Below are 14,044 nucleotides of genomic sequence, written 5' to 3'. Positions count from 1 at the left end.
GGGACCCCACGCTGTAATTTTTTTTGCCATTTATTTTTCATTGCCGACATTCTTTTGTGTACATTCACACAGAAATCACATGTATATCGTGCAGGTGTGAATTTCATGCGACTTTTGAGGGTTTACATTGGGGATAGACCGATATGTTTTTTTTCAGGGCCGATACCGATATTTTGGTCACAACCTATCGGTATAGACCAATATTTTATACATTTAAAGTTTTGAAAAATAAAGACAATTTATGACACAAATCTGGTACTGAACATGTTAATTTTTGTTTAATACTTAATGGCTGGCTGGCACCATGTGGTGGGTGGCTGGCTGGCTGGCACCCTGTGGTGGGTGGCTGGCTGGCTGGCACCCTGTGGTGGGTGGCTGGGTAGTACAGTGCCTGTGGCTGTCTGGCACCCTGTCTGTGGGTGGCTGGCTGTCTGGCACCCTGTCTGTGGGTGGCTGGTACAGGGCCTGTGGGTGGCTGTGATACACTCTTGCGAGACTAGTCCTGACTCCAGACAAGGCTGTCCAAGGCGAGGGAGGTGGCCTAAGAAGGCAGAATGACGTCACAAAAATATCAGCAATATTGGCCAGTTCTGGGGCCGATACCGATATATCGGGGAAAGTGCATATCGGCCCACGATATATCGGCCTTGCCAATAATCGGTCTATCCCTAGTTTTTCATTGAAGTCTATGGCCCTGAAAGTCGGACCAAAGTAATGCAGGAACGACTTTAAAGTCGCTGCGACTTTAAGTTGCACAGATATGAATGGTACTCATTGGGAAACATTGGATGTGGCTTGTCATGCGACTTTGGGGTCCAAAGTCACATGACCAGTCGCACAAGATGTAACGCGACCTAAATAGTGCCAAAAATGAAACCTTAACGTTAAATTTCAACCCCCCCCCCCCTTCCTATCCCACACTTTTCTGTTGGCATGCTTCCTGCAACAAAGGAAGTGGGGGTGGATGATGGTTGGAGTCATTCTACCTGGAAGAGGACAAATAATTGATCAGGGCTTAAAAAGGGGGTAAGTATTCATGCAGTTGTAATTTTTAAAACAACTGGGTCACTGGAATTGGGCTATAAGGAAATGCTTCCATGGAAACATAATACATTCTGTAAAATGCATTGAGACTTTCCTTTTTAAAATTGTTTTCAATATTTAATTATCAAAACTAAGATGCGCTATCTAGTTGCTAACATGTAATGTCTCTGTTGCAGGGTGAGACCTCTTTCAGTTATGGCTGGTCGTAGGAAAAGGGCTGCTCCAGCTAAGCTGGATGATGAAGCGAAGAAGCAATTATGCTGGAACATGCATGAAGACAGAAGGAATGACCCAACTCTAGAAGTGGATGGAAGTGATCTAGATGCTAGTACATCATTCTCATTTGTAAACCACAAACCTGAAAGTCTGTTTCCCACATTGGGACCTGAAAATGTTAGTTCAGAACTATGCACAGAGGGTAAAAAAGAACCGGATGTCATCTTAACTCAAGTGTTCACCGATCTTACCATTTTGAACTCCCTTCATCAAGTAGAACATGTTTGGAAAGTGTTGCTAGGTGTTTTCAGTATTTATTTTAGGTCCACACTCCACTCTAAAACTATTTTTCATGGTTGCAATTTTACATTGACTAGAATGTCAACTCAGCTTCTACTTTGCGCCCATAAAAGCGTAACAGATGAGGCTGAAGAGGGGACTAGTGATTCATGCAGGAAGAATAACACAGAAGAACTGATAGTTGAAGCCTCGGTTGGTGATCAGTTACTTGAAGATTTAATATGGTTGCAAAAAAAGAAGCTAATTGCACTTTGTCAAAGACAAATAGAACATGATGAAATGAAGGTAATTTATTTGATTTGGCATCAAACCTTTCTCTTTTTTTTTTTTTTTTTTTTTTACCTGCTGAAAGAAAAATTGTCTCTGACAGACTTTCTAGCAGCAATCAGTCTTTGCAACTTGAAAAAAATGAAACTATCAAAGGCTGTCTGGGACAATTCTTCTTTTTTTATTTGAGATATATGGCCATTTCTTTTGTCTCTTCTTTTGTATATGTTTAAGAATTGCATCCTGAAAATACTGTATTTATCGGTGTATAACACGCACAGGCGTATAACGCGCACCTTCATTTTAAGAGCGAAGTGTCAGGGAAAAAAACATTTTAATAATTTAAAAAAATAACAGTACATGGCCCCTTTCATTATACAGCCCCCCTTTACATTGCACAGCCCCTTTTACATTACACAGCCCCTCCCTCTGCACAGTACACAGCCCCTTTCATTATACATTCCCCCTTTACATTACACAGCCCCTCCCTCTGCACAGTACACAGCCCCTTTCATTATACATTCCCCCTTTACATTACACAGCCCCTCCCTCTGCACAGTACACAGCCCCTTTCATTTTACATCCCTCCTTTACATTACACAGCCCCTCCCTCTGCACAGTACACAGCCCCTTTCATTATGCATTCCCCCTTTACATTACACAGCCCCTCCCTCTGCACAGTACACATCCCCTTTCATTATACATTCCCCCTTTACATTACACAGCCCCTCCCTCTGCACAGTACACAGCCCCTTTCATTATACATTCCCCCTTTACATTACACAGCCCCTCCCTCTGCACAGTTTACAGCCCCTTTCATTATACATCCCTCCTTTATATTGCACAGGCCTCTTTACATTACACAGCCCCTCCCTCTGCATAGTACACATCCCCATTCATTATACAGCCCCCCTTTACATTGCACAGCCCTCTTTAAATTACACAGCCCCTCCCTCTGCATAGTACACAGCCCCATTCATTATACAGCCCCCCTTTACATTGCACAGCCCCTTTACATTACACAGCCCCCTCCCTCTGCGCAGTACACAGCCCCTTTCATTAATGCCCCCCTATACATTGCACAGCCCTCTTTAAATTACACAGCCCCTCCCTCTGCATAGTACACAGCCCCATTCATTATACAGCCCCCCCTTTACATTGCACAGCCCCTTTACATTACACAGCCCCCTCCCTCTGTGCAGTACATAGCCCCTTTCATTACAGCCCCCTATACATTGCACAGCCCTCTTTACATTACACAGCCCCCTCCCTCTGCACAGTATACAGCCACCCTTTACATTGCACAGTGCACAGCCCCTTTCATTATTCAGCCCCCCCTATACATTGCACAGCTCCCTGTACATTACACAACCCCCCCCCCCCCCCCATTCACAGTATACACCCACTTTATTATAAAGCCCTCTTTACATTGAACAGCCCCCCTGCACTCCCAAGAGACCCCTAGTCTCCTGGGACAGCCCTGCTAGCTTACTTTAAAATAAAAAAAAAATCACTGCCAGCCCCTTTTCATAGATCTTTCCTACATTGTGTCACTGTCATTGTAAACCGATGCCTCTAAATACCTTGTTAGCTCTGTTCTTTCATGGCCGGTCACATGACTGCTCTCCTCTGATGTTTAATTGCTGGCCATGTAATGGCTCTCCTCCTCCAATCTAAAGCTACACTCAGAGGAGGAGAAGCGGGAGGAGTAGAGCAGCCAGAAAGAACGAAGCTAACAAGGTATTTAGAAGCACAGTTTTTCAATTACTGTGACACAATGTAGGAAGGATCTCTAAAAAGGGTCTGGCAGTGATTTTTTTCTGAACTGCACAGTACGCTGGCAGAGCTGTTCAGGGCCAGGCGAGACGGGGCAGCCGGCCTGGTCCCCCCCAAATGTGTGGCACCCAGGGCAGACTGCCCGATTTCCCCCCATTGGTTAAAAAAAAAAAAAAAAAAACGGCGTATAACACGCACTCATTGTTTGCACTATATTTTCAGGGGGAAAAAGTGCATGTTATACTCCGATAAATATGGTATTTATGCAATTTTGTGGTTGGTATAGCAGAGCCATCCTAACCACTTCTAGACCGCCCTATAGCAGATTCACTGCTACAGCGCCACCCTCCTGTACAGGATCACGTGTATATATGCATGATTCTGCACTTCTGCTCAGGGGGATTTGCACGTGGCGACAGGGGGGCGATTTTGCTGTGATTGATGACAGCAGAAGCTGAACTGCGTGTGCCGGGTACTGTACGTCCACCGACATCTGCCTTTGTAAAAAGGCAGAGCTATAGTCTGACATGGAGGAAGGGATGGATTTGGTGTCGGAATACAGTTCATCATTCCCTAGTAAAAGCAGCACATACAGTACACAAAAACACTGGCTAGGCACACAGTGAACCCTTTGATCGCCTTAGATGTTTAACCCCTTCCCAGCCAGTGTCATTAGTATAGTGACAGTGCATGTTTTTAGCACTGGTTCCAGCAAATTGTCAGGTGCCAGTTAGTGTGCGAATGTCCACTGCAATATCGCAGTTCTACTTTAAGTTGCTCATCGCAGCCATTATTACTGTAAAATAAAAAATAAAAAAATAAAAATCCATAACTATATCCCATAGTTTTTTATGGTAAATTAATGTTACAATATACAATTATATTTAAGACTAATCCCTCGCAATAAATGGATGTATAAAACCTAAAACAAAAGTGCTGCTACTTTAAAACATATAATTACCACAGAAAATCTAACATAAAATAAATAAGTCAGAAATCAGTGGCGCAATCCAAAATACAGAACAGTATGTTTAAATGAATAAATGATCAATTGGTTCATCTGTATATTCCACAAACCGTCCGAGTAGCTTGAATCAGAGGAGACCATAGTATCCCGGTGTCAAATAGAAGGAGAAACTCCTCACACTCCACCACCGATATGTATCCCCAATCCCAATGAAATGGCCACTCACCACAAGGATTTCCCTTCCACTTTCATGGAAAAGGCAAAATTCGCATTTTAAACAATGGATCCTGATCCCCCTAGATCCTCAGTGTGCAGTCCTTCTTAATCATCCTCATCCACAAGATAAAGCGGTGCGAGTATGTGAAAAAAGGAATACACCTCCACCAGTGTAATATAGTTTGTAAAATTTCAAAGCATTTATTTAAACAAACTTCTTACACTCACATGTTCCATAGTAAAATAAAGCATGAATGTCCGTGCTAAGCTTTTCCTCCTGATCGCACCCCCTCCACGTTGATGCACCGATAATCTGGAGGTACCCGCCGGTCCCAAACAGCTGATTCCAGATGCTGTACAGCCACGCACTGACGCGTTTCGTCATTTTCGACTTCGTCACAAGGGGGTGGCTGTGCGGCCCAGCTCTCCGGAATATATGCTGTCCCCTAATCAATATGCAAACAGCCTTAACCCTTTACAAGGATTTGGTGGGCTCAAACAGCTAGCTTATACTATTAGGCATATAGCATTCCTTCCAAACACTTAATCCCCCTTTACATTTAACCCCTCAGGGACATTGCAGAGCCAATGTAAAACATCACCCTGCACAGAGATCATTATAAATATATATAAAATATGTAAACACTACAAGGGTGAAAAAATATACTATAAACCAGTGTTTCTCAACTTCGGTCCTCAGGGTACACTAACAGGCCAGATTTTAAGTATTAGCTTGGGGAGATGCAGACTAGAATACTGCAATCACTGAGCAGCAAATTTATATCACCGGTGATGTATTTCAGTTTTCTTGCAAACTTGGCCTGTTAGAATGCCCCGAGGACCAGGGTTGAGAAACCCTGCTATAAACTACCTGCTCACCAGTCTTCATTTTGGGTTAAATGACAATATCAAATAAATGATCAAATAATAAATACATCAATTAAAATATATCTGTGTAATAAACATATAAAAGGTATCCATAATTCCTCAAATAGTTAATATAATTTGAGATGGATATGGAATAACCAAATAAAATTCCTCTAAAGGTAAATACTACCGATGGACCTACACACAGTTTAAATAACTCAAAGATCCTTGTGTTAAAACATAATGGAAATTAGTCATAGTTTTCATTTTAATCTAACTATAAATAGACAAATAGATTAACCACCTAATCCAAACAGTATATATTGGATAACTAACTCCAATAGGGGCAAGCCACCCATAACAATTATTCCAACCCTCATATATCAAAAGTGGTTGATCTGAGCAGTCTATGAACATCAAAAACCGCTCCTGTCAACTACCCATTTTGACTCAATCTGGGTTTCAATAATCACTAATAAAGCAGTTTAGATCCAGTTCTATATTGAGGCCTTTTGGTTCCAAAGATTGGGTAAGGAAAATCCACCTGGTCTCCCATAGTTTGTAGACACTCTAATGTTCGTGTAAAACCAGTATACGATTATTGGGATTTTTACCAAAAACATGTAGCAGAATACATGTTTATGAAGAAATTTTGATTTTTATTTTATTGCACATGTTTTATAGCAGATATATATATTTTAAATTGTCAATCTTTTTTTGATTATAGTGCAAAAAAAAAAAAAAACAGTGCTGATCAAATACCACCAAAAGATAGCTCCATTTGTGGGAAAAAAATAATATAAATTGTATTTGGGTACAGTGTTGCAGGACTGCACAGTTGTCAGTTAAATGAAAGCAGTGTCGTATCGCAAAAAAATGCCTGGTCATAAAGAGGAGGTAAATCTTCCGGAGGTCAAGTTGTTAAAGTGGACCTAAATGTTGAAAGCTGTCCCCAAAAATAAAAACCGCACTATTTTCTATAGGTCCCCTTAGCAGATCTTTTCCCCATTACAGACTTACCATGCCTTGTTCTCCTCTATGTTGAGGCAGCCACAGTAAATGCAGTTCTTTTGATTACTTATGCCAGAGTTTCCCCTCTGACGACTTGGGATTTAATGTTGGGAGAATATTCAAGCAGCAACTAGAGAGGATCAAAAGGCACAGATTTATATAATAGATAAAACAGGAGTAGATACATTCTTGCACTGCAGGTCCTCCGCTACACCTTTCCCTGCAGCAAGGAGAACAGTAAGCAGCAATGATGTAGCCGAATCCCACACTAAATCTCATAAGACTAGCAGCCACAAGCAACAGTGCCTTGTAAGATCTCACACTACAGATATACAGCTATAGAGTGACTACGCACAGTTAATACACTGTTATTTTTCAGGAGGAATTCAAGACAAAAAGTAAATTATATTTCAGGAAATGGCTTGGGAAGAATTAATATTCTGTTTTTAAGTTCACGTCCACTTTAAGGCACAAGTTTTTACATTTCATTGCAAATGTGAAAATGAACAGGGGTTTATTTGTCTTTTAAATGCAGTTTGTAAAGCCATGCACTTTTTTTATTGCACCATTAGACAATACATGCATCATGAACTACTGGTATATACTCGAATATCATACTTCCAAATATTACAAACTACGTCAAGCTGTCAAGATTTTTGGTGAAAGGTTGATTTAAAAAAAAAATTTTGCCTGGCTACTCTATAGAACCCATATTCTACTGCATGAAAGCTGTTCTTTCCATATACTGCACTGGTGATGACCCATAAGCCTGAAACTCCGAAACGATATGGTGTATATAACACCTTTCTCCTGCACTCAGAATCCAAGCTCCCCGACCACTCTTTCCACGGGACTCGCATATGGCATCTCGAATGGGTAAAGTCTTGCTGGCCTAAAAGACTGGGGTAGTCCAACAAGTACTGCAAACAAAGACAAAGAAGGGCGCACCGACCTAGCGCATTATCCTCAATAACCGCTTCAATAATAAAACATAAAAATGGCTACTCACAGACACAGGTGTAAATCAGTCATATCAAAACCAAATGTTTGAGTATCAGGAGCAGTTCATGCAAATGTCCACTATCCTTATTGGATATCGAATGGTGGCTCTGAGGAAGAGGCGAAGCCTCGAAACGCGTCAACTGTCATCCAATAAAGACAGTGGACATTTGCATGAACTGCTCCTGATACTCAAACATTTGGTTTTGATATGACTGATTTACACCTGTGTCTGTGAGTAGCCATTTTTATGTTTTATTAATAAAGCCCTTATTGAGGATAATGCGCTAGGTCGGTGCGTCCTTCTTTGTCTTTGTTTGCCATAAGCCTGAAAAGCTGAGTTTTATTTGGAAAAAATGTCACATAAATGGATATGCAGTCAGATAGTCATTGCCCTAGTTGAAGCACAACTTTGCTTAAAGCAGTATTAAAACCAAAAATGTATTGTAGTGCAGCTTACCAATCATTACATGTGGTGGCTGTATTAATTTTCTTTTATTTGGCTTTTTACCCTCTGTTTTCACCTGATATCCTGAATTAGAGCTCCCATTCTGGAGAAATGAGCACATTAGACAGCAGCATTGTCAGTGTTGGGGGAGGGGTGTGTTAAAAGATTTAGATACACTAACAAATTGAAGCCAAACTCCAGCTCACGCTTTGTTTACAAACTTTTTATTTGGGATAAAATGGTGGTATAAAAGAACATTGTATATCAACAAGCATGGTATTACAAATAGATTATTATCAGGGTACAAAAGATAGTATATATGTCTAATAAAAGAATCATTGCAGTTGTCAGTCAGATAAAAACAGAAGAAATATTTAGTGGTTGGTGTCACAGGATATTGTATATTTCTAAAGTAACTTTATATGCAGTTACAGCAAACAGTTTTTTTACCTTTTGGAATTAGGGTTTTTACATTAATAAATTCCCCTCAAGGTGAATTGTTTAAACTGAAAATGTTTTTTTTAAACACTATTGCAATTCTATTTCACCTTTTTATTTTCTAAATGTTGACATGGGCCTTGCCAGCATTTAAGTCATGTTAGGCATGAGTCAAAAGTTTACACGCCAGAATAAGGGTAATTTTAAAAAATAAAAGCTGATCATTTTATTCACCCCTGCCAGTGTTAAGTGGTTTGTCCCATCCTGTAAATTGATTCATTCTGCTGGAGAGCTTGAGCTTGTGAAAAACAGTTACTGGCTGAATCACCAGATGGGAATAGAAAAAGGAGAAGAATCTATTCTAAGGGATGTGGCACCTATACAATTCTTGCGCCTAGGCATCCTAGGTAGCGCATTACACAAACTATTTGAATCACCAGATGAAAGTAGTATGGCGTTCAGGACAAATCGCGGTAAAATCGTGTAAGCCTTTTGATAACGCTCTGTGCGAGGAGCGAAACGCGTCAAGCTATTCGTCCGAATATATACTACGCCTGACTCCATCCAGCTTCCGGATTACGGAGACACGGGGAGTGAGGACAGCCTTCTGAGTGGCGACCCGTGGGATGGTTTTCAGGCGTGTGAACCTCTGCTAAATTGTAAGTGTAACCTGTATTGTGTGCATCGAATAAAGTTTTTACATACTTCACGATGCCAGCATCTCTTTCTTTTTTGAGCATCACCTGGATGTTGTGATCTACAGTATACCTTCAAAGCTGTTGAATTGGTGGTCCAATAAGGCATTTATCTTCAAAGGATATTTTGAAAGCGCTTTATTATTTGGCTTCTGGTGAGTAGGGGACCAAGAGGGGAGCACCTACTCGTGTACAAAGAGCACCAGCACTTTTTATATATGAGCACGCAGCACTTTGGACTTATGTTTATGCACAAAGACTGTCACTGTTTTTAATCTTCTGAGCACAAGAAGAAGACAACCGTTCACATTTATTGTGTCATATTTATTTATTTATTCACGTTTGTTATACATATGGACTGGTAATTTTGATATAGGTATTACGCATATTGAGTTAAGCACTAGCACCTTAAGCACAATATTTATTTATACATATATATATATATATATATATATATATATATATATATATATATATATATATATATATATATATATATATATATATATATATATATATATATATATATACTTATTTGGTTCGGGGAGCAGCGCAGGTAGTTTTATATTTTATGCTTAAGTAAAGTGCCAATATGGTGTGAAGTCTGTGCAAAAAAGCAATAAAATGTGCAGATATTACCATGTAAAACTCATACAATAAAAATCATAAAATAAAGTGCATCCTTAGTGCATAATAAACAGTCCATATAACAGTCCTTCAGTGGAAAACAGAAGCTTGATGCTTGTTCCTTGCTGCTTTGGGGTCTCCCCCTTTGGGTATCTACTTACCACTATGTGGTTTGATTGAAGCAGAATGTGCTGATACTGGATTCCTTTGACTCCTGTAGGGCTGTTATGCTGTAGTTTGGAAGCGGTCCTGTCTCATGGTGGAGTAATCCCTGGTGTCCTTTGTGTCATTAGACCGAGTGCCTCGTTTCCCTGTGATGAGTGGTAGAAGGCTCCATGCGCCCTCTAGTGTCACAAATTACCACCTTCTTAGAAGGTGCTTTTAAGGGCACATTGAATTTATTATCAGTATGTATATATTTTTTAGCAGCGCTGCAAACACTGACCCCAAATCACAAAAGCACTAGCACTTTTCTCTGCAGCAGGCAGCTAATAGCAATCACCATTTATGTTAATTATACACTCCATAAGCGCGAGGTTCACAGTCATACCATCCCACGATTCTGTTTGCGTAACTTTACCGCAATTCCTCGGCGACAATTGCGGCAAAAGCATACCGTGATTTGAGTTCCATAGAAAATGATGGGGATTACAAGGGCATCTCGCGATTTGCGGTGATGCAAAATTGCGTCAATTTTCGCCCGTGCTCCGGAACGCCATAGTGTGAACTGAGCCTTAATAAATCTAGTCCCCACATCCAATAATTTGTAAACTGCAATATAATAGAGGTTTGCGTGTGGGTTTAAGGCCCCCTTCACACGGGGCAGGTCTGTTTGGACAGACTTCGCTAGCTCAGTGGGGGATGTGGGTAATGACAGGTCTGTCTCTACTCACTGTGCAGAGATGGACCTGTCAAGAGTCCCGCTCTCCTCTAAGGGGAGATCTGATGAAAACGGACAGCCTGTTTTCATTTGATCCAACCCGCTGGACTCTAGGGTATCCCCACCTGTCTGTTTTTAGCGGATCTTGTTGGATCCGATGCCAGGCGGGTCTGCTGACATCCACCTCCCCATAGAGGAGAATGGAGGGTGGCCTGATCAGGTCTGCCTGAACAGGGACATGTGCACCTGATCAGCCCGATCGTGTGCAAGGGGGCTAATGCTGATTTAAAACATAATTCTAATGCTTGTTGGAGTGGGGGACATTAAACCAATTAGGCCTCATGCACACTGGATGTTCTCAAAACGTCAGTAGAAAGCTGTAGCTGTAGAAGGCTTTTTCAGTTTTTTTGCAGTAGTGTTTTTCAGCATTCTTTAGCTTTTTTTCAGCTAGAGCGTTTTTTTTTTGTTTTGTTTTTTTTAGAAAAACTATATTCCCACAAAAGCTTATGACCCAAAAACGTTACTAAACGCTGAATAGCCACAGTTGTTCAGCGTTTTTAAGCTTTTATCAGAGTTGGAGCATTTTTACAGCTGAAAAACGCCTCTTAAAACCCACTAGTCCTGGGTTTTTTTTTTTTTTTTTACAGCCAGAAACTGCTGATTAACAGCCTGTGTTTACATTGACACATAGGATAACCTGCTGGGGAGTTTACTGGCTGTAGAAAAAAACCTCTGACGCCCAAAACAGCCGCTGAATGCATGAAGCCTTAAAGTAAAAGTTTTATTGAGGGGGCAAAAAAAAAATCCCCTCAGGATGATGTGCTCTTCTAGCAGATTAGCAAACATCAACACCAGTTTGTTGAGAATAAATCCCCCTCAAGGTGAACATCCGTAACGTCTACAATTGGGGGGTCTGTGCTGACAAACCTCAGACCAAATAAGAATAAAATTAGGCACAATTCACGATCGGCTTCCACATAACTGTGGGTTATATGCAAATGCCAGGAGCTTAGCTAATAAAATGGATGCGTTGGAAATGTTAGTACATGAGCAGGACATAGACCTTGTGGGAATAGCAGAAACCTGGTTCGACGACTCACAGGACTGGCTGGCCAATATCCAAGGGTATTCTGTGTATCGGAAGGACAGGGAAGGAAAAAGAGGGGGAGGGGTATGTCTCCATGTCAAGAACAATGTAAGGGTGGTAAAGAGGAGTGATATTATGGAAGGGATGAGTATGGAGTTAGAATCCGTGTGGGTAGAACTCCATAGGGAAGAAGTAAAGGGAAAAGGTAATTGTGGGGGTTTGTTATAGGCCACCCAACCAAAGGGAGGAGGTAGAGCTGGAGATTATATGACTGTTGGGTAACGCGGCAAAGCTGGGATCAGTCATCATATTAGGGGACTTCAGTTATCCCGACATTGACTGGGAAGAGGGGGCTACACACTCACTAAAGGCCCATCTCTTCATGGAAACCTTACAGGACAACTACTTGTCTCAGTTGGTGGATTCTCCTACTAGAAAGAATGCAGTGTTAGATCTATTAATTACTAATGACCCAGACATAATCTCTGATGTAGGAGTCCAGGACAACTTGTGTTCTAGCGATCACAGGATGATCGCATTTAGTGTAAATCACAATATAGCAAGGTAAGAGGTGAACATAAGAACCCTAAACTTCAGAAGGGCAAACTTTCCCAAACTGTGCTCAATGATCGAGGAAATAAACTGGGACCAAACCCTAGGAACACTGACCACGGAGGAAAAATGAGAATGCTTTAGGCTACATTCACACCTGAGCGTAGCGTTTTCGCACGTTTTTTACCACGATTTTTACCGCGATTTACAGGCGTTTTTACAGGCGTTTTTTGTGCAGGCGTTTTTAGATTGAATCGAAACCAATGGAAAACGCCTGTAATCTGCCCAAAAAGAAGCTCATGTTCTTTTTTGAGCGTTGGGCGTTTTGCTTACAGCGTCAAAACGCTCAGATGTGAACAGGGGCCATTGAAATGAATAGGATTTGTCTTGTTGGGCGTTTTGAGAGCTGATCCTAGAGCAGAAAAACGCCCCAAAACGCCTACATGTGAACGGGGCCTTAGGAACATATTAAACAAATGCATCTCACAGTGCATTCCTATGGGAAATAAATTTAGAACAGCTAAAGCCAAGCCTGGCTGGCTAAACCGTAATGTAACTAAAGTTATTAAGGAAAAAATATAGCCTTCAAGAAATATAAATCGGAGAACACATTATCGGCTTTCGAGCAATACAAGGAATCAAATAAGAAATGTAAATAAAAAATCAAAATGGCTAAAATCAACTTCGAGAGACAAATAGTGGAGGATAATAAAAAGAACCCTAAGAAATTCTTTAAATATATCAACAGCAAAAAAACGAGGTCAGAGCAATTATGGGAGGATGGTTACAGAGGACACTGAAAAGGCAACCGTGCTTAATGAAAAAAGAGGGTCCGAGCACTTATGGATCTTATCTAAACCAGTGGTGTAAATTAATCCAAAAAAAGGCTGCTGCTGACTAATAAGGTATAGTGCCTTTAAAAGTGAAAAGATTCGTGAGTCAGCGCTGCCCTTTTTTATCTGACATACTGTGTAATAAAACTTTTACATATAATAAAGTGCAAGGGTGCAAATCTAATTACCATCTGTATGGATCCTAATAAAATCCATAAACAAACAATTAAATATCTTTAACAAAATAATATTTTCTACATGATCAAAGTGCTAGTTGTGCTTTTCAACCAAAAAATAAATGACCAATGAATAAATATATAAATATAAATGAAAAAAGTCCTTCAATAAATCAGTTGATGATGAACAAAAGGTGCTTCAGTGCAGTATTCACACAAAAAGTGCTTGTGCTCCCCTTGGGTGACCCACTCACCAGAAAGATGTAGATACTGCGCCTTGTATCTGGATATGGCAATAGCTGGATGATCCCACACTGATCCTATATCTCTACAGGGTTGCTGGTAATATTGCTGCAATGTTGCAGTTATTAAAATGCGGTCTGGTCTGATGGGCACTGCTCTCACTTCATGCGTTCCACCGACCGGAAGTAATAGGGGCTGACGTCACATGCTCTGTGCCACGCTAGACGCTGCGTTTCGCCCTCCTATTGGGCGTTCTCAATAGCTCTGCACTGAAGCACCTTTTGTTCACCATCAACTGATTTATTGAAGGACTTTTTTCATTTATATTTATTCATTGGTTATTTTTTGATTGAAAAGCACAACTAGCACTTTGATCATTTAGAAAATATTATTTTGTTAAAG

General features: G+C 40.7%; 2 protein-coding genes across 2 annotated transcripts in view; one reads left to right on the top strand and one right to left on the bottom strand.

Moving 5' to 3' along the window:
* Positions 1-14,044, bottom strand: part of LOC309549695 (sulfotransferase 6B1-like) — a 403,842-nt gene that overhangs the window by 71,582 nt on the left and 318,216 nt on the right. The gene's annotated exons all lie outside the window — the stretch shown is intronic.
* The window catches only part of SHPRH (SNF2 histone linker PHD RING helicase), a 222,116-nt gene that overhangs the window by 12,039 nt on the left and 196,033 nt on the right, over positions 1-14,044 (top strand). Inside the window, exon 2 of the mRNA XM_082250133.1 lies at positions 1,221-1,845. Within this exon, the coding sequence (XP_082106259.1) occupies positions 1,240-1,845 (606 nt within the window). The 5' untranslated portion in view covers positions 1,221-1,239. The remainder of the gene's footprint in view (positions 1-1,220; positions 1,846-14,044) is intronic.

The sequence above is a fragment of the Pelophylax lessonae genome (genome assembly GCF_965119305.1).
Source record: "Pelophylax lessonae genome assembly, chromosome: 3".
Lineage (NCBI taxonomy): Eukaryota > Metazoa > Chordata > Amphibia > Anura > Ranidae > Pelophylax > Pelophylax lessonae.
This window is presented reverse-complemented; position numbering and strand designations above follow the sequence as displayed.